The sequence below is a fragment of the Bos taurus genome, chromosome 14, assembly GCF_002263795.3.
Source record: "Bos taurus isolate L1 Dominette 01449 registration number 42190680 breed Hereford chromosome 14, ARS-UCD2.0, whole genome shotgun sequence".
Taxonomy (NCBI): domain Eukaryota; kingdom Metazoa; phylum Chordata; class Mammalia; order Artiodactyla; family Bovidae; genus Bos; species Bos taurus.
In genome coordinates, this window is record NC_037341.1 from 45274247 (window position 1) to 45297416 (window position 23170).

General features: G+C 40.4%; 2 protein-coding genes and 1 non-coding gene across 3 annotated transcripts in view; 2 read left to right on the plus strand and 1 right to left on the minus strand.

Moving 5' to 3' along the window:
• COLEC10 (collectin subfamily member 10) overlaps positions 1–23170 on the minus strand; it is a 195041-nt gene that overhangs the window by 169585 nt on the left and 2286 nt on the right. Inside the window, exons 2-3 of the mRNA XM_025001502.2 lie at positions 19641–19732; positions 6908–7272 (exon numbers count right to left, since the gene is read on the minus strand). The gene's annotated coding sequence lies outside the window, so the exon portion shown is untranslated. The remainder of the gene's footprint in view (positions 1–6907; positions 7273–19640; positions 19733–23170) is intronic.
• TNFRSF11B (TNF receptor superfamily member 11b) overlaps positions 2751–23170 on the plus strand; it is a 28178-nt gene continuing 7758 nt past the window's right edge. The window contains 2 exon segments of the mRNA NM_001098056.2: positions 2751–2978; positions 21213–21582. Of these exon segments, the coding sequence (NP_001091525.1) occupies positions 2949–2978; positions 21213–21582 (400 nt within the window). The 5' untranslated portion in view covers positions 2751–2948.
• Positions 10462–10596, plus strand: LOC112449671 (small nucleolar RNA SNORA42/SNORA80 family). Its single transcript, XR_003038265.1, has one exon. It is a non-coding gene; the product is annotated as a small nucleolar RNA SNORA42/SNORA80 family (small nucleolar RNA).

Genomic DNA, 23170 nt, shown 5'->3' on the forward strand with positions numbered 1-23170 from the left:
GATCAGAAAGAGAAGGTTAAATTTACCAGACACTCTGTTTCATGTCACCCTTGGCCCCTGCCAATGAAGGATCTGTCATGGGAAGATGGATGTAGTCTGTCCACCAAGCGAGTGTTCAGACATCGCCCCATGGATTCAGTTCTGAATCCCCGGGTCCCGTCCAGTCTAGACTGAAGATGGACTCCAGCTTCCAAGTGTTCAGGGCCTGCTGCTCACTGTAGTGGGTCCCTTGGGAAGAGCCAGGGGGATCGGCCAGACTGCTCCAGGAATATAACAAATGACGTGACTGCAAACTCAGAGTGTCTGTTTCCTGTCAGTGGGTGATTAATAAACAGCCCACGGTCAGGTCCCGAAAGGCACAATCAATACACTGTCTACTCTGTGACTCTATAAAAATGGGGCTTTTCTCAAGATGACAGCTAATTACACTTCCTCTCCTCCCTTCCCCAACACACACACACATACCAACCACCACCACCACCTCTATTACCATTATTCATCAAATAGTTAAAGGGAGGCCAGATGTGGAGCTAAAAGTTTTAAGCAGTATTGTAAGAAAATATATGATTCCTGCTCCCAGGAGCTTAGAGTCCAGACTCACCTGGTGCTTGTATAAATGTGCCTAAGAGCACCTCAGATAAGTATAACAATAATAGCTAGACTTAGTGAACACTTACTACACGTTAAACAGTGCGATGAGCACTTTACACGTTTTAGCCGATTTAATCCCTCTGAGGGTGGTATGATTTTTATTGTCACTATACCAAAAAAGAAATCAAACAGAAATACAAATAGGTTAGTTAAAATCTGGCTGAGGTAATAGAGCCAGAGTGCAGGAGATCTGGGGTTCAAGTCTAGGAGTCAGTCTGGCTCTAAAGCCTGGTATCTTATATGTACTCCCTGTGAACAATCATAGCTATAATTTAGTAAATGTTTCCTATCCAGGCAATGTGCTAGGTTATCTCATATGCATTTACTTATTGACTGCTCATGGTTAGTGATTAACCTCATTTATGCATTACTAATCTAATTTATGCATTACTTTTTAAAATGCTTTCATTTGTTCCATTCCACATTTCTGTAATAACTACTATTTTTAACTGATAGATTTTTAACTGAGTCATAAACACTTTCCCAGGGTTAACACTGCAGGACTCAGTCCTTGATCAGTTTTCTCCAGAGTTTGACTCCTGCATGTGAGCATTATACGACAGTTCAAGAAAAATGCCTTCAGGCAGTATCCCAGGTAGGCATCACCTCATAAAGACAATAATACTGCCATTTACTTAGTATTTTACAACTAACATTCAAATTTACCTGAGTCCCAGGGTCAGTCTAAGTGCTAGTAGCTCAGATTGTGGATGTCAAAGCTAAAGTTCAGAAGCTGAGAGGCAGGGCTGGAGTTAAACCATTTGGTCAGTACTCACTGACCTTTGTTCATTCACTAGTTCACTTAAGAAACCATCATGCTGTGGAGAAAGAAAGCTGAGTAAGACGCTCTGTCTTCTGTAATTCACAGTCGGAGCAGAAGAGCTGACTTTGTTCCCTCTAAATATTTTCTACTCGGTCTATGGACCCACTTTGACCTTCTGGTGGAAAGATGTTGGTTTGAAAGCGCAGATACTCTGATCCCTGCTGGTAATACTTGCCCCTGGGGGCCACTTTTTATTGCCTGGGATAGTTTGAGCCAGAGAGAATCACTTCATCTCTCTCTCCATGAACTCCGGTGAAAAGCAGAAACTGATCTTCTCAGGAGACAAGAATTGAGCACGTGGCCCTGATGGGGAGGCTGGCTTTGCAGTGGTTTTTTTCTCTTTTTTTCAGCCTCTGTAAGTGAAGAGCTCTGGTGGCAACCTAAGAACAAATCAGCAAACTGCAGGACCTCAGAAGGGGCCTACACTTTAGAAGTCATGGGGTCCAACTCTCACAAAAGCAGCTGGTGGGAGTGGATGGGGGATCCAAAAACCCTTTAGGCAGAGCCAACTTCCACCAAAAGCTTGGGGGCAATGGAAAGACCTGGAAGAGGCAACTTCAGAAGTTCAGTAGGTACCAATAACCTTTGGATGATGATGGTGTTGATAAAGACGATCAGTTCAGTTCAGTATAGCGGCGAATCCTACGGTGGTGTTTTTTCTGCTCTAGGCAAGAAGTTTGTCCTCTGCTGATTCTCTCTGGCTGGAACTACCCCAGGCAACAAAAGTGAGTGGGGAAAGGCATGGGCTTTCGAACCAGACATAAGTTAGAGAAGTTTCTTCTCCATCTGTGCAACCTTGGAGATTAATGACTGCAAACTCCCAGAAGAGCCTCTGAGCGCAGCGCGTGAATGAGAATACTTGTTATTGGGGATCTCAGAACCCCTGAGAAGCGGGTCAGACGAGAGCAGGGTGTAGTGTCTGGGGCGCACTGCAGGCTGCGCTGAGATCTTGGCTGGATCCGACGCTCAGGGTGGAGGAGCCCAGCACAGCGACTGCTCAGCGTGCGCCCAGTCCTCCCACCACTGGTCGCGGCTGCCAGGAGGCCGGCCGCTGGCGGGAAGGGGCCAGGAAACCTCAGAGCCGCACGGAGACAGCAGCTGCCTTGTTCTGCAGCTCTTTTTTTTTTTTCGCCTCCCAGGGGCCAGACATCCCCGCCCCACCCCCTACTCCCACCTCTCGTGCCACTTCTTTCCGCCCTGGTTCTGAAAGTGTTAACCCCGGAGCGTTTCGCGCCTCCCCCTCCCGTCCCCCACCCCGCACCCCTACTCCCCGCCCGACTCCCGCCCAAGGTTCCTAAAAAAGAAAGGTGCAAAGTTTGGTCCAGATAGGGAATGAATGATCAAAGCCCAGCCGATACTTCCTGTTGCCGGGACACTATATATAAAGTGATGAGTGCACGGGCAGCCGAGACGCACCGTAGCGCTCGCCCCGCAGCCGCCGCCTCCGAGCGCCTGAGGTTTCCCGGGGACCACAATGAACAAGTTGCTGTGCTGCGCGCTCGTGGTAAGTTCCTGGCCCGGGACGCCGGCAGCGGTGCTCTGCGCGCCCGCGGAGGCTCCTCGCCTCCTGGTCTCCCGACCTGACCGCCTGTTGATGGGGACAAAGCTCAACTTGCTCCCTTTCCCAGGAGAGATCTGGGGTCAGGTTGGAACAGGAGACCTCTTTCAAGCTGACTGTGCTTCTCCTAGGGTGTCCCTTTACACTGGAAAGTTCCTGCTGGGTTTATGAAGAAAAGCTCCTGACCATTTTTATTGGAATGATTTTTTTATACATTTTATTTATTGGCTTTCTTCATCTCAGATGGCTCCATACCATCTTTGCTTAACTTGGGCATCCTTATTATTATTATTAGCGGTAATAGTAGTATCAAAGTAATTTGAGAGATTATTCTTAATGCTAAGAATAATAATTCTTAAAACTACTGTAATTAGAATAAAAGTTGGATGCAGTGAATATGACATCATTAGTGTCATATTAAGTGGCTTATTTGCCACTTAAGCAAATATTATAGGAAATTTTGAATAATTGGCACCAGAGAAAAGATCATACACACACACATATTTCTTATTGTGCAATTTAAAATTTTAATAACATTCTATTATTAAAATGGGACATTTCAATTTCAATGTAATGTGGAAAATACTGGTGAGATAATGTTAATTGGGTTACAAAATAGATTTAAATAATTGAGGTTCTGCACTCAATAGGGCTAAAAGTTATTTTAAATTTGGAAAAAGAAAGGAAATTTGGAAAAGAAAGGAATGTCTGTAATTTTTAGCTTCTTTTACTTAAATTTACATTTTGACCAATCAAGTTAATAAGATTTCTATGTAGATTATTCTGTGACCAATGACTTATTTCCTTTGAAACTAAAATGTAGACTGCATTGAGATATGAATCAGACATTCATGAAAGGACAGGAAAATCCATATTTAAGCCACATATGTGTTTTGAAAGTTGTTGCAGTAACTGCTTGAATGTGAATGTCCAACCCACTAAGAGTGAATGGAAGGCTAGCAAGTCCTCCAATTAGATCTTGGGATACACACACATGAATAAGTAAATAAACAGCAAAGTCACTAAAGGAAAGGTAGATTAATAAGAGGTCACACTTAAGCAAGCTAATCTTACGTATAGGTACTATGTATACATATATGTGTATAAATATATTTGTATATATGTGGGTATATATTATATATATATATAATATAATTTCACTAATATGGAGAACTTTTAAAAAAGTGAACCCTTATTTAAAAAGGACACATATAAAGAACTGCACAAATCATAAGAACCTAATTAAGTTTCCAAAAGTGAATACTTGTAAGCCAGCACCCAGCTCAGACACCATCACATTACCAGCACCCCAGAAGCTTCCTGAGCTTCCTCTTATCACCACGACAGTCATGGCCAGAGGAATCAACATTCTGACTTATAATGCTATCCATGAGTAAATGAACTTTATGTACTTTTTTGTGTCTGGCTGCTATCACTTAAGGTTCTACTGTGAGATCATCTCCAGTATTGGATGCACAAATGCCTATCCATTTCAGTGCTGTATAATATTCCATTACATGGCTATACCACAAGTGACTTAATCATTCTAGGTTTTGGCTAGTATAAATAATTCTGCTATTAATATGGGGACACTTTTATTCTTCCTAGGCTTTTGTATGCTGTCAAAGATTTGATTAATAATAAACATATTATCAGTAACTTTTAAATTTCAGAATTTCCATTAAATAATATGTATATCTAATAATGGGCTTCCCTGGTGGCTCAGATGGTAAAGAATCTGTGTGCAATGCAGGAGACCTGGTTTTGATCCCTGGGTCAGGAAGATCCCCTGGAGAAGGGAATGGCTACCCACTCACTCCAGTATTCTAAGTGTTCCAAAATAATAAGTAGACAAATGTTTTGATATCTGGTCTGTAAAAGGATGTAGATACGTATGTATATAATACGATCTGAAGATGTTACAGCATTATCAAAAGAGAAACCTTTTATTGTGTCTTGAACCTAGTAAATACTTCAAATAGGAATGTGCTCCCTTTCCCTTCTGTAGCTTCTGAGATTGATTTTATTTTATAAATAAGTGAGAAAAGATACTTTGCAGTTACATATGAAGAGTCCAGATGCCCTTTCATAAACACCAGGAGGTAGTGCTAAGAACTGGAAGCATTACGGCTATTTAGTCCTTTGTACCAGGCAGGCCACTGGATACAAGACACAGAATGGAAAACATGGACACCATTTCTGTCCTCATGGACCGCACAGCAAAACGGAGAAGGCAGATACTAGAATGTCTAAATGAGAATAACAAAAGGGGAAGTACGAGGTGACTTGGGAATATAAAAGATCCTGCCTTCCAAGACCTTATAAAGGCAGCTGCTGTGCAGTGGTTATGAGTTTGGTTATTTACGATCAAAATTCAAAATTCAAATACCAGTATTTTACTTGATAAAAGATGGTGAGCAATTTATATCTCTCTTGTGTTTTAGTTTTCTGTAAAATAGAGATAATAATATGCACACGTGCAAGATAACCACACATAATATAGAGTTCCTATTCCACAGTAACACTAGCTTCTAGTCGACATTCTAGACCCAAGTGAATTATGTAAACAAAGTGCTGATGATGCTCAGAGATGGGGGAGAGATGGCCACCAACTATTACCTTGCAGGAGCAATAGAATGTTTATTATTCTCATTATACATTCCAAATGTTTCTTATTTGGAGATAAAATCAAGGCGTCCTGAATTTAAGAAGTGGAAGAAGATAAAATTGTGAGGCAAACTAGAATTCTAGATTCTTTTTGTGACAGCAGAGGATATGCTGGTAGGTAAGCATAAGAGGGTGTGGTCATTAGGACTAATGCCATAGTCGTGGGCTTTCTGAAATGCTCACTCATGTAGTTAGAGACCTGCTCTGCAAGGTGAGGTGGTGACATCACCAAGTCACTTCTTTCATGGTTGCTCAAGGAGCCTCCTGATGCTTTGGGAACATCCTAGTCTAGTCTTAGATTTTCACTGGTGGCTGAAACTTCCTATCAAGGAGCTCCAGAACTAGCCACTGACCTTCTCAAAGCGAAGGTCTAAATTAATGTTAAGATGCTAGGACTTGGGGTGGGGGATGGGGTGAAGCATTAGGAGGTAGTAAATTTTTTTTTTTCGGGACAACTGCCTGATACATTGGTCCTCCTTATGTTTATTTTGGTTTCCTTGCCCTCCCCCAGTGGTTGAGTATATCTGTCTAGCCTTTTTGTTTGTTTGTTTAAGAGAATGATAACTTGAAGTTTCTAGGAGAATCTAACATACACTCCGCAGCAGTCCTGTACTTCTGTCTCTAGCAACCTCTCTGGCCTCTATCACCCATGAACCCTCAGCACAATTCCTAATTTCTATCTGGCCTTTAATTTTACTTCTTATTCCTAATTTCAATCTGGCCTTTAATTTTACTTCTTAGGTTAAAACCAATCTTAGGTTGTCAGATTCCACTGGTCAGGGAAGAAGGCGTTCTGTGACAGATGTTTTATCTACATAGTTTAGAAGGAGAGGTATATCAGAGTCTCTCAAAGGGGCACTAAACACACTCAAATATTCTTGTCCTCCTATCCACTCACTTGCCAGCTGGGTCTTGCTCTAAGCAACCCTCAGCCTCCCTGCCTGCATGTTCCCTTTCCATGAAGGCTTTCTGTGAGAAGCATTACCTTCAGTATCTCATTGACCAGAAGTACTTCATTCAACCTGAGTCTTTTCTTTGCAGCCCAGGAAAAAAAGGACAGTGAAGTATATTGCAGAGAAAGAGTACTTTCATTAAAAAAAAATTATGTTTACATTATTCAAAGTCTTGCCTAATGACGCCTGGCTGCCCCTGATGTTTTTACTATGGAGCAGAGATGCCAACATTATCGGTGTACCTGTGTATCTTACCTTGTGGAGCAGTAGTTCTCCATCAGATCAGACTTCTTCCATGCGATTATTAAATAAATCCTTTGTAACAACTCCCTTGGAGAAGGCAATGGCACCCCACTCCAGTACTCTTGCCTGGAAAATCCCATGGATGGAGGAGCCTGGTAGGCTGCAGCCCATGGGGTCGCGAAGAGTCGACTGAGCGACTTCACTTTCACTTTTCACTTTCATGCATTGGAGAAAGAAATGGCAACCCACTCCAGTGTTCTTGCCTGGACAATCCCAGGGACGGGGGAGCCTGGTGGGCTGCCATCTGTGGGGTCACACAGAGTTGGACACGACTGAAGGGACTTAGCAGCAGCAGCAGCAGCAACTCCCTGGCTCTCCTGAAATGAAATTGAGAGTGCTTATATTTTTACCTACATACAGAATTTTTTCAAATCAATATACTGGCATAACTATACTATGAAGGAGAAATAAAAAGAAAATGATTTATAATGAAATAAGCTTCACTAGAAGATTTAATGAAGTAATGATACATTAGCATCTTTATGTAGAACTGTCATGAACAGACCATGAGAAACAGATGAGAGCACGTGGGGTTCAAAACCATGATTGGCGTTGGCTTTGGGCTGTGATTTTTTGAAATGGTGAACAAATCTCGCTAAAGTTTTAAACAAAATACAACCCTCTTTCAGGCTTCCCAGATAGCACTAGTGGTAAAGAACCCGCCTGCCAATGCAGGAGACTAAGAGACGCAGGTTCGATCCCTGGGTTGGGAAGATCCCCTGGAGGAGGGCATGGCAACCCACTCTAGTATTCTTACCTGGAGAATCCCCATGGATACAGGAGCCTGGCAAAGTACAGTCCATAGAATGGCAAAGAGTCGTAGATGACTGAAGCGACTTAGCATGCATGCATGCACAACCCTCTATCAAATTTTATGTTGTTAAATTCCTTGAAAATTCAATAGGCATAAAAATCTTACAACACACACACATAGGTCTACATATGTGTGTGTGTATATATATACACACATATATATGTATGTATGTGTGTGTGCTCAGTCACTCAGTTGTGTGCGACCCCATGGACTTTAGCCCACCAGGCTCCTCTGTCTATGGAATTTTCCAGGCAAGAGTACTAGAGTGGGTTGCCATTTCATACTTCAGAGGATCTTCTCGACCCAGGAATCAAATCCACTCTTCTTGCTTCTCCTGCATGGACAGGTGGACTCTTTACCACTGTGCCACCTGGGAAGCCCATATGTGTGCATATATATACACATATGTGTGTGTGTGTGTATATATATATATACACATACACACATGTGTGTTTATATTATATACACATATGTATATATATATACGTGTGTTTGTGTATATATATATATGGAGTTTGAATCCAGGCTCATATAATGATAAATATTTTTTTTTAGCTTAGATCACTTATACCATCATCAGTAGGACATTTGACAGTGTGTGTGGGATTTCCCTGGTGGTCTGGTGGTGAAGACTCTGTGCTTCCAACACAGGGGTAGAAAGTTCAGTCCTTGATGGGGGAACTAAGATCCCATATGCCAAATGGCACAGCCAAGAAAAAGAGTGTGTGGAATATGGGATTATTCTTGGTCACTGGGGCATCTAGCAGCACACAGAAACTGTGACAAGAGAAAATCCCACACAAATTTCCAGAACTTCTAGGGGATGGTACGACCCCTGTGGTAAACAAAATATGAACTCTTTGCAAACAGAGATTTTTTTCCCAATTCATATTTATAGCCTCCAGGTCTCCACAGTGCCTGACACTAAATGTGTGTTTGCTGAGTCAAAGGAGCTACGATGAGATTTGCTGGGGTGTTTGTATAATGTACCAGTAGTTTCCATGGATATTCCAACAAAATGTAGCTTACTGTCAGAGATTTCACATGCTCATGTCAGCTTTGATCTCTTTCAAAATACAAATATAATGCCCTACCCACCTGACCAGTATTTTTCCTACTTATTTTTGTCCATTTCTACTGTGAAGGTACAATACCTTCATGGAGGTCCATTCTTAAGAGAGCAACAACAATGAACCAGACTTATATACTGACCCTTGCAGGTGCTACCTAACTGAATCCCCTTTCTGACCTTCCCATCGATGTTCATTTTTTGGTTTGATAAATGTGATACATTCTTAAAATATCCTCATGGAGATGTCAAATAGGCATTTGGATTCAAAAAGTTCAGAGAAGCCTGGACTGGAGATCAGAAAATCTGGGTCATGAGCAGAGAACGGGTTTTGAAAGCCATAGGAAAGGAGGATTTCACAGGGCAAGAGAGGAGGGCAGGACACAGCCCCAGAGTGCATTTCTGATACTGATAGGTTTAAAAAAAAATGCACATATGAACAGTACTAGCAGCCATGTTTAGAAAAGAAAACAAAAATCAAAATAAAACTTCACAACCCACAAGAGCAGGAACTAGTCAATCGGAAATCCTAGCAACATCTGTAAACTATCCATGCAAGAAGAAGGAGTGAGGTATAGCCAACTTGAAATACACATGGTATTTTTATGTGACATGTAATTAGTTTTAGGAACTCACTACCACAGAATATTTATTTTGGGGTAACTAGCATAGAAAGTCTAAAAAAAGAATTCTTTTAGACAGTTGTAAGGGATAAGAATAGTGTTACAACACATTAGGTAAGAAGCTGTGTGGTACCCACTCCCTCTCACATTTACCTGGCCTTGCTAAATGAATGTTCCAAAGGCCAGAACAGTCTACAGACACACTAAAATGGTTTCTTTCAACTACAAGGTGACATAACTTCCCAGGTGCTTGGGTAGTTTTTTTCAAGCCCAGTTTCTCAGAAGCACCTGAATCAGCCAGACCATAAATGGATAGAGGATACGGGAGGAAATGCAATGTCATTTCTGGAGCCCTTCTAAAAAAGTAATGTGCTCCCAAAAGTTCTGATTTATTACTTTCCTATTGAGATTTTTTTTTTAATCCACCTCTTTTTATCATAGTTTTAATACAGTGAAAAACATTAATTTCCTAGAAGCATCTTCTATAAAATTAAAAAGAGTAGCCTTAGGATTCTTCACCTCCATTTAGTCTGTACCTTGGAAGCATTTTCTATAACAGCCTCTTAAATAATCAACTATAAAACAGGAAAATCAGTGTCAAGATGAATATAGATTTAAAAGACAGTAATTCATCTAAGCTTTGTGACTGCCTTTGGTAAATTCAGTTTTCGTCTCTGGTCTTTGATCCCTAAACCTCTATTGCCATGTAATATTACTTTCTTGTTCAAAAACGTATTTTATTCTTAGAAAATATGGATATCAAGGCCCTATTCTTAAATTCCCTCTGGCATTCATACCACCATCATCACCACCAACAGAAGTAATTTAGGAAGTCATCTGTGAGGTGTAATGATAGTAAGACCTCCGCAACAGCAGTCAAGAAGCAAGAGATCTTATTCCTCAGTTTTGCCTTAGACTCTGAGGTCCAGTCTGTGACTTCATTTCTCTGGGTCTTTGCTCACCTTTAAAATAGGTGTGTTGTACCACATGATATCTGGAAGCTCTGCTATAATTTTATACTTTTGGCTCATCCCCCTGGGCCTCTCATAGTGTCCCATGCCAGAGCAAACCCAGCCCCAAACTATTGCCTGGCCTCTGCCAGTAGGCTGCAGGCACTGAAGCAGTTTGCACAGTGGAAAAAAAAAAAAAATTACGTTTTTGTCATTAAAAATAAATTAAAGTGTTTTATTATATATTGATACTATTTAAAATGCCAGACATACAAAAATCAAATGGACTTAGTTATCTATGAAAAAAAGCATACTAAAGAAAAAAATTTTAAATCTACTTTGTTGCAATTGTCAAAGTTCCTTGTGCCCAACTGGTTTCATTGATAAGAAATTCTGTTTAAGTGAAGGAGATCAAAAGAGGAAGCAGCTTTTTGAAATGTTACCTACTTTTAAGCAGTAAGAATTCTGTGTTTTAGGATCAGATTATTCTTTTAAGCTAAAAACTATTTTTTTTTTAAATTCGGAAACAAGACCTTTTTGTCTTTAGCTAGCATAGAAGCCATTAATGTGCATATTTTCATATCCTACTTAGAAGCCCTATTCCCTCAGGACTTACTAAAGAGATGTAATTATGGTCACCAGCAATCTCTTTAGCCTCTTTGAGCAGAGTTTTCTTTGAATTTGTATTCACAAGGAAGCATTTCACCTTCAGGTGAAATAAGCATGTTAATGGGTAGATTGGCATGACCATTAATACTGTGCTGGAATACTACATTGGGCTTCCCTGGTGGCTAGATGGTAAAGAATCTGCCTGGAATGGGGGAGACCTGGGTTTGATTCCTGGGTCAGGAAGATGCCCTGGAGAATGAATACTACGTGGGCTGAGAGACAGAATCCTCTGTTCCCACACTCTGTTTGCTGTCTCTTAATAGCCAGTAAAAGGGGAAAAAATCAACTAGATTGTGCTAAAATAATGGGTCAACTACAAAGTATGAGTGATGTTTACTGAACAATGATGTAGCTATTCCTACTGTTTGTAAGCCTTCTCCCTTGTCCTACCTTCCAGAAACATGGTAACATTGTACCTTCCAGCTTTCTCTGGTGAGGAAGGAGGTGGATGTGATAGTTCTGGCAGATTTGTGAGTTTAAATGATACAAGTCACTTGTACATTAGAGCACCTCATTGCCTGTACATGACTCCCAACATTTTCTTTCCCAGCAAACCAACCTTGTTCCAGATATTAATTTTTATAAGATCCTAGGTCCTGGACAGAGAGGACAATGCTAACAGCCTTCATTTTCACAAAAACCCTCTGATGCAGAGACTGGAATCTGTTTTACAGGCAAGGAAATTAAGGTTCAGAGAAGTGAAGTAATTTTCCCTACGGTGACCTAGCTGAGGATTTTTTTTTTTTTTCTCTCTCTAATAGGAGCTGAAATCTAGCAGTGGAGTCCAGTGAAAAATACCCACAAAGCAGAGGAAAGCCTCTGAGTTCCTTCAACCAGAGTTCTTTTCTCTGCTGGAGATACAAACGTCCTGGGATGGGACTCAGAGTCATATCCTTGGGCAAAGTGATCCCAGTGGATTTTTTAAATGCTTTTTTCACCTGCTCCTTCAGCTAGAGGAGGCCACTGTTGTTTTTCTTTCCTGATGAAATTAAATATCCCAGCTTCCTTACCGGACTTGAGTTCTAAGTCCAGACCGTTCAGGATAGAGAACATGAGGCAAACACTTTATAGTTTAGCTCCTTTATTAGAAACAGCAATCCTAGGGAAGCAGGGGCTAGCAAAAGAAGAGTAAGCAAAAAAGGAAGACAAATTTAAGCGGGTGCTTGACTGACTGAGAAGCTGCTATTTTGTATAAAGTACAACAGACTGCTCAGTCTCACAGGACCATCTTCTAGAGAAGTTGTGTGAACTACTGCATTTCAGGACAGAAGAGCGAGGAATTTATTCACCAGGATAAATGATGTAAATGATAGATAGATAGATGCATAGATATAGGATGAGGTGGCATGGATGGCTGTATGGACAGATGGACAAAATATAGATCTTCCAGAATTTTACATTGTGTCATAGGTGATCACTTAAATGCCTGTCTCCTTCCTAACACTGCAGGTCCCTAGCGAGAAGAGTCAATTGTTAAAGGCTTAGGTTCAGACAGGATTAGGTTTGAATCCTATCTTCAATGTATGCTAGCTCTGTGACTTTTGAGCAATCACTCAACTTCTTTGAGGCTCCGTTTCTTCATCTATAAAATGGGGATTAATACTATCATCTCAGAGGTGATTGGAGGGGTAGATGACAAGTGAAGTATAGAACTTACTATGTCATGATGTTATAATATACTATGCTATTATTATTCACCATATCACCCAGTACTTCCAAAAGGATGTTTCACGTTGTTGTAGGCACATGATAAACATCTACATGTTTAAGTCACATCCTGTTTTATTCTATTTCCATTTCTAGTTTCTATTTCATTTCCTAACCACCATGGCTGTTCTTTTCTAAATTTCTCTCTCCAGATGCCCTTAACCATATATTGATTGGGCTTCAATCTAAATCATCACCAACCAGAGTAATTCATAAGATGATGTGAACAAGGAATTATCTTCAAAGAAAGGTAGAAATAAAATGGGACTTAATAATTGATGTTCAAAAATATCAACATACTAAAATGTATTGCCAATTCTGAGTCCAAAGTGCCAGGAACTTTGTAGCTGGAAAATTCTGGAAAATTCTAGGGATGTCACCCTTGTGCTTGTCTGGTGGGCTTGAATGGATATAATTAAAAGGAAAATTGTGGCCAGCTCTGTTGTTGAGTTGAAATTTTCAAAATGGATGTTATATCCCAAATCTGGTGATTATGACCCAGCAATTCACCTGCAATGCAGGAGACACAGGAGACATGAATTCAATCTCTGGGTCAGGAAGATCCTGTGGAGAATTAAATGGCAACCCACTCCAGTATTCTTGCCTGAAAAATCCCATGGACAGAGGAGCCTGATGGGCTACAGTCCAGGAGATTGCAAACGGTTGGACACAACTGAATGAATGACTAAACAAATAAGCAAAGAGAAGAAATTAAGATCTGAGATTCAAAATGCGGGAGATGTCCACACATCTGCCTTGGAAAGTTTGACGTGTTTACTTGCATCACAAGTTCTTAGAGATTTTTCTCATTTATTTGTTAATCTAGCAAATGTTAATTATCTGTAAAACTCTGAAGCAGCAAAAGCACCAGAAGCAAATCTGCTCTGACAATTCTTGTAGATTCCAGACATAAACAAGGTACTGCTAATTAATTCTAAAAGCCTCCAAACAAACAACTAAAGGGAAAGTTCTTGAAGGGAACAACAACAAAACGCATTTAACGTTAAGTTTTACCTAGAGACAGTTCTTCAGCCTCACGGGAAGCAAAGAGTGTAAAGTCTGGCCCAGCGATTCATCTAATAAATCATAATTGTTCCTGTTTCCTTTCTCCTGTTTATGTAGCAAAAGCTGTTGGCAGCACATCAGTTCCTAATAGATGAATAGATTTAATGCATTTGCTCTGCATCCTTACCTAGAGACCTCATCCTGGCTGTTCTGGAAATTATTAAGCAGTGGCAGACCCTCAGGTAGAGAAATGGAAGCAGCAGATAAACCTCTCAAATGAGCCACCTGCTTTTCCCACATTTACCTTCAAAATAGAAGCTAAATACAAACAGAATGATCCATGCAAAATGCCAAGCAAAATGAAAGATGCTTAAAAAAAAAAAAAAAAAACTTCCTTTAGGCAAATTTTGTCATCACTATCATTTTACAGATAAGAAAGTTACAGATTTTGTGCTTGTCCTTGAAAACGCATCCTTTACCTGGAGGCTCTGTATGTGTCTATAGAATCACCAGCAATCCTAATTATACCTAGTAGGTATTCAATATCTACTGGATTGAATAAAATTAAAATATATATTGGATACTTGCTGTGTATAAGACACCATGAAAAAAGCAGGGAATGTGTCAGTCACTCAATCATGTCCAACTCTTTGTGACCCCATGGACTGTAGCCTGCCAGTCTCCTCTGTCCATGGGATTCTCCAGACAAGAATGCTGGAGTGGGTAGCCATTCCCTTCTCTAGGGCACTTTCTGATCCAGGGATTGAATCCAGGTCTATTGCGTGACAGACTGATTCTTTACCCTATGAGCCACCAGGGAAGCCCATAAGACCTTATGCATGCTGCTTGCTAAGTCGCATCAGTCGTGTCTGACTCTTTGCAACTGTAACCCTCCAGGCTCCTCTGTCCATGGGGTTCTCTAGGCAAGAATAATGGAGTGGTGGCCATGCCCTCCTCCAGGGAATCTTCCCAACCCAGGGGTTGAACCCACATCTCTTACAACTCCTGCATTGGCAGGCAGGTTCTTTACCACTAGCGCCACCTGGGAAGCCTGTAAGACACCACGCTAAACATTTAAGGTATATGGAAACAAATCCTTTTCTATCTGAGCCCTTTAATCAAATCTGTGGAACTGCCTTTCGACCAAGTCAATGATACAAGTTGGGAAGATACTGGAACTGATTTTAAAAACGAGTCAGAGATGCTTTTTCTGAAAACAACTTAAGAATAGGATAAATAACTGACTGGGGCACATTTTAGGTTTGTGACTTCCTACTGAACAAGAGACTTCAAAATGTCTCCAAAAATGAATCTGATTCAAAATGTTCCCTATTTCCCACCTCCTGTGTAATTAGCATATGTAGTCATGACTCATTCTTGTCTGGAATCTTATTCTTTACCAAGTTTATTTGTGTCCCTTTACTCAATTGAAAACAATTGTATAGGAATAGATGAAATAAGAATTATCTCTTTTTAGAGCTAAGATAATGGCCAAGGGTTATTAAGCTGGTGGTTGAACTGAATTTGGAACCCTAATATGCAGGTTCCCAGCAAAGAGATCTGGTTAGTTCATATCAATCTAATGGATCTAAACCCTGTACATTTTTCATATCTTATTATTCATCATCCATTTAGCATTTTTCTTGAAACTTTCTGTAAAATCCCTACTGTTTTTTTCCTTCTTTTTTTTCATCTCATCTTGCAAATGTTTGTAAAGTCCCAAAGGTTATATCTTAACATTTTTTTATGTATAAAATCCCTGGGTAATGCCATGCTACTTCTCTGTTTCTGGAACCATTTATGTGCTCATAACCCTGTGCTAAGTCACTTCAGTCGTGTCCAACTCTTTGCAACCCCATGGACTGTAGCCTACCAGGCTCCTCTGCCCATGGGATTCTCTAGGCAAGAATACTGGAGAGGGTTGCCATGCCCTCCTCCAGGGGATCTTCCTGACCCAGGGATTGAATTTGCATCTCTTTAAATCTGTGTCTTTAGCTGCATTTCTATCCTGAATACCTGATACATATATTTAAGTGTCTACTCGACATCATCACTTGAGTCTCATTGTTGGAGGACCCAGAACCAAATTCATTGTCTTCCTCCATAACTGCCTCTTTCTCCTGCTGTCAGTAATTAACAGCAACACCACATACCTAATAGTCATAATTCATGGGCATGTCCTCCTTTACTCTTTCTAGTACCTCCCTCCACGGGCAATTAGCTAACATATATCTATCTTTTCTCTCCTCCTTACTACTACCTCATTTCAGCTTCTCATTTCTGACCTGTTTCTCTATTGAGTCTTTTCTTGATCCTTTTTTTACCTTTGTTTTCCCTCTCATTGTTTTGCAGTGATTTGTGACTTTTTACACCAACAGAGGCTTTTGGATGAATTCTTGTAGGAAATAGGAACATTAACTTCCTCGGCTCTATTGTTCAGCAATATTTCCTGAGCATAGTAATTGTCTCAATAAGTGTTTGCTGAATGAATGAATAAATAAATAATTTAAGGATTGGAAGAAATAGGGAAGAGGCCACTATACCAGGTGTATGCTTAATTGCTTAGTCATGTCCGACTCTGCTATTCCATGGACTGCAGCCCTCCAGGCTTTTCTGTTCATGGGATTCTCCAGGCAAGAATACTGGAGTGGGTTGTCATGCCCTCCTCCAGAGGATCTTCCCAACCCAGGGATCGAACCCAGATCTCTAGCATCGCAGGTGAATTCTTTACTGTCTGAGCCTCCAGGGAAGCCCCATTATACCATAAGACTATAGAAAGTTAAATAAGCTAACCTTCATAGCAAAAGAGTTTTTGTTTTTTTTTTTAATAAGCTTTGTAGTTTATACTACAAGAGATCTTTAGGAAACTCACTGTGGTATATATCCTGAATGTTTCTTTTCTTGGCTAAGATGAATTGTAAAATATCATGGTTTCCAAATTGACCAGAAGTTTAGCTAACTCTGGTAGTCCTCAAATAGTTCTTTGCGGCAAAGATCATGACGAGGGATCACAAAAGGAACTCCCAAACCAAGTAGTTATTTCAAGCTTTGTGTGGGCTCCTTTTAATGAATTTTCCATAAACGGAAACCCACTGGGTCACTCGTGGTTCTTCATACTGGAGAATAAGCGCAGCAGCAGGGGACTGACTGCATTGCATCACGCAAAAGTAAACTTGATGGAGAAAGTATATTCCTGTATCCTTTAAGCAGCAAATACCGGTAGTCAGCTATACTGAAATCACGTGTCATCTAAGACATTTCCATATCAGTTACCTTGGACAGGTGCTAGTCTTAGCACAAAGAAAGAAACACCATCCATTCATGTGGACTTAAGGAAGGCACTGGGTGATCTCACTTCTATAATCTCCTAACACTATGCTCTTGAGTCTGAATGAAAAACTAGCATGTTAGGGCTATGCAATGTTAAAGGATTTGGTCAAACTATACTATTCTATGGCACATGCTCTGGGTTTTAATTCTGCTTCCACTAATTACTGTGACCTGGACTGGTTCCTCATTTACTTTTGTACTTTTGTAGCTGGTGGACAGATATAGAGTGGGAAGAGGAAGAAAGAAAAAATGGAGAGAAAATTCCATTTTAATGTTTCTTTATCATTATCACATGTAAAATAGACAGCCAGTGGAAATTTGCTGTGTGACACAGGGAGCTCAACCCAGTGCTCTGTGATAACATAGAGGGGTAGGATGGGGAGGGAAATGGGAGGGAGGTTTAGGAGGGAGGGGTCATATGTATACCTGTGGCTGATTCATGTTGATGTACAGCAGAAAACAACACAATATTGTAAATCAATTATCCTCCAATTTAAAAAAAAGTTAAGCATGAAAAAGCAGCTTCTTTTATAGGAAACTATAATATAGGACACTCTTATATAGGACACTTCAGGCTTCTGCAGACACCTATGCACAAGTCCTAGCTTTTGCAGATATTCATCAGTATTTATTCACTTCACACAAAAATTACTTTTGTACTCTTCTTAGACTTTAAATGTTATCAGCTGGCAAAGGACACAGAGCCAGTGTTAAGATGGACTGTCCTCCTTTGGCATATTTTTCATTGCTTTTCTAGAAAATGCAGAAGAAAGAGGGGATTGAGATGAAGAGGTTTATTAATTTTGCCAATCCTCTGTCAAGAATTGGTTCCAGAAATTCCATGCGGGAATTGAGGCTAACCAGAGATGGAGAGCTAAGCATCTAATTTTGGCCACACAGAGCTCTGTCTTTTTACCAAAGTGGAAAATTTTCAAGTAAATCACAGAGGCCCATAGAATTTGCTGAAAACAAGTCTGCAGTTCTTTAAGGCTTTCCAATTTTTAAAAATATATATGATAATTCCATGCGGTAGCCTAGGGGAAATGATCTTCACTATTATATAATTGCTCTCTAATCCTTAAGTCAACCTAATTTATTAATTTTTTTCCTCTGTGGATTCCTTTCACCTCAGCTTCCCTGTATTTTGAAGAAATGGCAACTAATTTCTTAAGCATGGTTTCAGAAAACCAACAGTGTCATGTCCAATTGCCTAGAAAAATACAAATTGCATCAGTATTCTCGGTCAGATCTTGTATTTGTGTGGCTGCTTCTAGTGAGGAACACTAGAAATGGTTTTCCCATTTCATCCTCATCTCTTCTTGGTAAGAGAGAAAAGAGTCAGCTAATGGGTAAATGAGCTGCGTTGTCATGGGAAGGGCAGGATGATGGGAAATCAGGCAGGGTTAAGTCTCAGGACTGCCAGCCCTACCAGGATGGGGCTCACTCAGCCACAGTAAGCAAGACAAATGTGTCCCTGTGGACCTCTGAGCTGGGCCTCTTGAAAAAACAGAACCCTCAAAAGTGGCTTTTCAGGAAATCAAAAGTGAACATCAAGACATAAAAAAATAAAAACATTTCTCATTGCTTTCATGTGTCTTTGCAAGTTGCATCAGGAATACTTCGTTCCCTAGCGTTGAGGATGTTAGAAATAATTCAGCCAAACCCACACAAAGGGCCTTTCAGAAATATAGTACAATATTATTAGAATGACCAAGTAGCAACAAAGTTAGTTCATCTTGCTTCATTTCCTTCAAAAGATTGATCGTTATCTGTAATTATTTATTCCTTCACTTCTCTGTCTTCTCGCTAGACTGTGAGCAGTCTGAAGAGCATCCTTGTTTTGTGGGTCACCATATGCTAAGACCTTCTACAATGCCTGGTACACAGTGGGTGGTCAAGAGACATATGTTGAATGAATAGATTTCTGAAAGATACAGACCAAACCAGAGCTTTCACTCATTACTGGTCCATTTCTTTCTTCTACTGTTGACCCACTTTATCTTAGCCAATAAAAAGCCCCAGGGGAATTCAAGAACATCCTTTTCCCCAAAACCATTGGGTCATGAGAGTGTCTTGAAAATATCAAGGCAGCCCCAATTTTCCACTGTAGTTATCTTTTGTTGGTTAGCGGTCCTTTACATTATAGCACTCTGAAAACTGCTCTCAGTTAAAAGGTCTGTGGCCCTAGGGAAGATATTTTATTCAATTCTGGTTTATCAGCTCATATTAGGTCCAAACTGCCTTGTTGCTAGCCATATCCCAATAAGAAATGAGGGCATGTGTATATGCATGCTCAGTTGTGTCCCACTCTTTACGACCCCATGGACTGTAGCCCACCAGGCTCCTCTGTCCATGGAATTTTCCAGGCAAGAATAGTTGAATGGGTTGCCATTTCCTTCTCCAGGGGATCTTTCCAACCCAGGGATCAAACCCGCATCTCTTGCATCTCCTGTATTGGCAGGTGGATTCTATTGCTTATTAAAATGCCCAAATACTTATGAAAAAGGCCTTTCTTTACCTCTGTCATTCCTCATTCAAAAAGGAGTGCTGTTTTCCTAGCTTGGCACACTTTCCTCCAGGTCAAAGGGTTTCTGTGAGATTTGCTGAGTTCTGCAAAGAAGAGAGTTTAGAAAAAATTATTGTGTTTAGCCTGTTGCTTCCCAAAAGTCTGAAAATAGTCAGTGTTGATCCCTGTACCAAAAACAAACAATAAAAGCCAAACAAACAACCCCTACACAGAAACAACACTTTTTCTCTTAATTAGTGTGAAGAACTACTTCAGTGTTCCCTTGAAGACCTTTTGAGATCTAGAATACAAGATAGAATACTCATTTGGAGCCACCTTCACAAGCAGGATTCTGGCCCACACAACTCTCTCTCTACTATGCACACACCTCTTTGGCCATTATGGATAGAAACTTCTGAAACCCTGCCTACTCCCTCAAGTTTTCCCCAGTTAACCTCAAGAGAGGTGATCATTTCATTTTCTAGACATCAGTCACCTATAAGATTCAAGACTACACTGATATTCTGGAGGAAATATCAGTCTTAAAATTTTAATAGTTTTCCAGCAGATTACCAGCTGCACAAAGATTATATCTTCTCATCAGCGTATTTCTGGTAAGCATGCAATACATATCTGCTGCATGAGTGAATGAATGACCAGAGTGAGTATAATCACCAACTGTTTACATACATGTGAAATCATTACAGCTTAGAACAGGAAAACTGAAAGAAAAATATCTGATCTTAAATATACTACTGTGACCATCACCCCATAATAAAGATTGTAATTTCTCCACCTTCCCCTCCATATTTCCAATCTTTTACTTGCTCACTTTTTTACAACATTCATCTTCTAACACATAATTTATGTATAATTTGTTATTAAAATAAAGTCCATAAGACAGAGTTTGTTGACTATTTTATTCACTCCTGTATCCCAAATACCCAGAACAGAGCCTGGTACATAACTACCAACAAGTGAATAAGTGAAATAATATTTATTGTATATGGGTTCTACAGATGGGAATCATTGCAGGACATTTTTAAATCCTCAGTCCCATCTGAGGATTTAAAATTCAAAATTTTAAATTTAGAATTCACGTCTGTAGAATCAGAATTTTTAGGAATATAAATTCCAGGAATCTACATTTTTATCAAGGAGTCTAGGGATCCTGGTATAGCTATCCTGAGAATCTAGTTCACCTAACTCACTAGTTCACCCAACTCACTAATCTAATGATTATCCTAAAACCCAGGGAGATAAAGTATTACTCAAGGCACACAGGCTATTTAGCAGTGCATCTAAGTGTAATAATTTCTACTTGGATGAGCTTTCCACTCCAGCTATCTATAAGCTATGTTTTCCTAATATACTTTGCTGGTACTGCCATCATGGTCTTGGAGATTAATCTACGTAGAGGCAAGAGTTATGGCTTCTGAACTTGTTTTCTGTGGTCCTAGCTCCGCAGGCAGGAACAGCATGAGGTTCCAGGTAGTAAAGGACTCTGAGGTTAATGATGCTTTTGCACAGAAGAATCACCCCATTTCCATGCTAACATACCACTATTTCCCTTTCTTCTTCTAGTTCCTAGACATCTCCATTAAATGGACCACCCAGGAAACCTTTCCTCCAAAGTACCTTCATTATGACCCTGAGAGCTCTCGTCAGCTGATGTGTGACAAATGTCCTCCTGGCACCTTCCTGAAACAGCCCTGCACGGCAAGGCGGAAGACCGTGTGTGCCCCTTGTCCTGACCACTACTACACGGACACCTGGCACACCAGTGACGAGTGTCTGTACTGCAGCCCAGTGTGCAAGGAACTGCAGTATGTAAAGCAGGAGTGCAGTCGCACCCATAACCGCGTGTGTGAATGTGAGGAGGGGCGCTATCTGGAGCTGGAGTTCTGCTTGAAGCACAGGAGCTGTCCCCCTGGGTTCGGAGTGCTACACCCGGGTATGTACCAGCCAAGTTCATTAACATCACACAGAGTCAGGTAGTGGGGGAAGTTTAAGGGAACAAGTTGGTCCTGATGACATTACAGGATAGCAAATTACAAAGGTAATGGAATCTGCTAGGTATGTACTATGTGTCTGGATGGCTGCCAAAGAACCATTCCTCAGAGGAGCACTTTGCCACGACGGGCCAATTTAGTGACAAATCTCAAATGCAGCAAATCACTCTCTAATGAGATGTGTGATGGATTGCTCTTTCTTAAAGGGACACACTCTTAGTTGCACCATTCATAGCTGATCTATGTCTGTGTTTCACTTTGGCATGGACAGCCTCAGAGTGCAGTGCTTTTGGACAAACATCAGAAATGTTAATTGATACCAAGAGAGTAATTATGCTGATATTAATGAGGCTCTGGCATGCAAACAGTGAGTAGTTATAATTAATTATATAAAAAGTGAGAATGGCTAGGGGAACTGCAGCTCATTATTAAAAATGAAGCTAGTTTTTCCTTTGGCAGGGGAGTTGAGTGTCTGGGAGGATAACGGCTATAGCAGCATCTCTTCTATGAAGCTGATTCTTTATCTTAGACAAAACAGACTGGCAAGCCAAGAGTAAGTACTTGTCTACAAACAAAGTACTTTCTCTTTTTGCATTTTGAAGAGCAGAGATTAAGGCCACTTTGCACTGAATTTTTTAAAGCTGCAATCCACCTTTTTTTTTTTTTTTTTTTGCTACGTTCATGAAGTTTCAGTATCGTCTGCATGTTCTCCTGGCCTGGAAAAATTAAGAGTATTCACTCACTTTTCTGGAGGAAGCAGTATGGGTATAGATTCCAATTATTCAATTTGAATCAGTGTTTCTCAGTCTCAGCACTACTAACTTTGGGGGCTGAATAATTCTCTTCGTGGGCAGCAGTCCTGTGCATTGTAGCATGTTCAGCAGCATCCCTGGTCTTTAGCCACTAAATGCTAAAATAGTACTCTTTCCACTAAAGTGTCCCCTGGATGGCCAAATCACCCCTAGTTGACAACCATGGGTTCAGAGCATGTGAATTACTCGTAACCATTTTGACTTTCAGAAGTTGCAATATAGAGTCTAAATTATTATCAACATTTTAGGTTTCTGGAGAAGGAAATGGCAACCCACTCCAGTATTCTTCCCTGGAAAATCCCATGGACAGAAGAGCCTGGTAGGCTGCAGTACATGGGGTCACAAAGAGTCGGACACGAATTAAATATATTCAAAAACTGAACTATTAAGTGTCCTAAGTTCTGCATTTTATAAAATCAGTCACAGAGGGTGCAAATTGCATAACAGTTCCTTAAAATGCCTCTAGTATAAGTCTTTGAGGGAGAAATTGGTGACACTTCCTAATTTTTACTGGATGACAATTTGCGACTCAAAAGCTAACCCAAGTTGTAGAGTGAGAAGCCCATCCAACAGAAACAGATGCATTTAATTCCATTCAGTAATTTATATATGTAGGAAAATTCATTAAGCAGGGCATTGCAGTTTGGAAACTAGAAAGTTTTGAAAAATAATGGAAATAGTAAGAATTTTACTCATATAAGCATGAAAATCTGTTTGT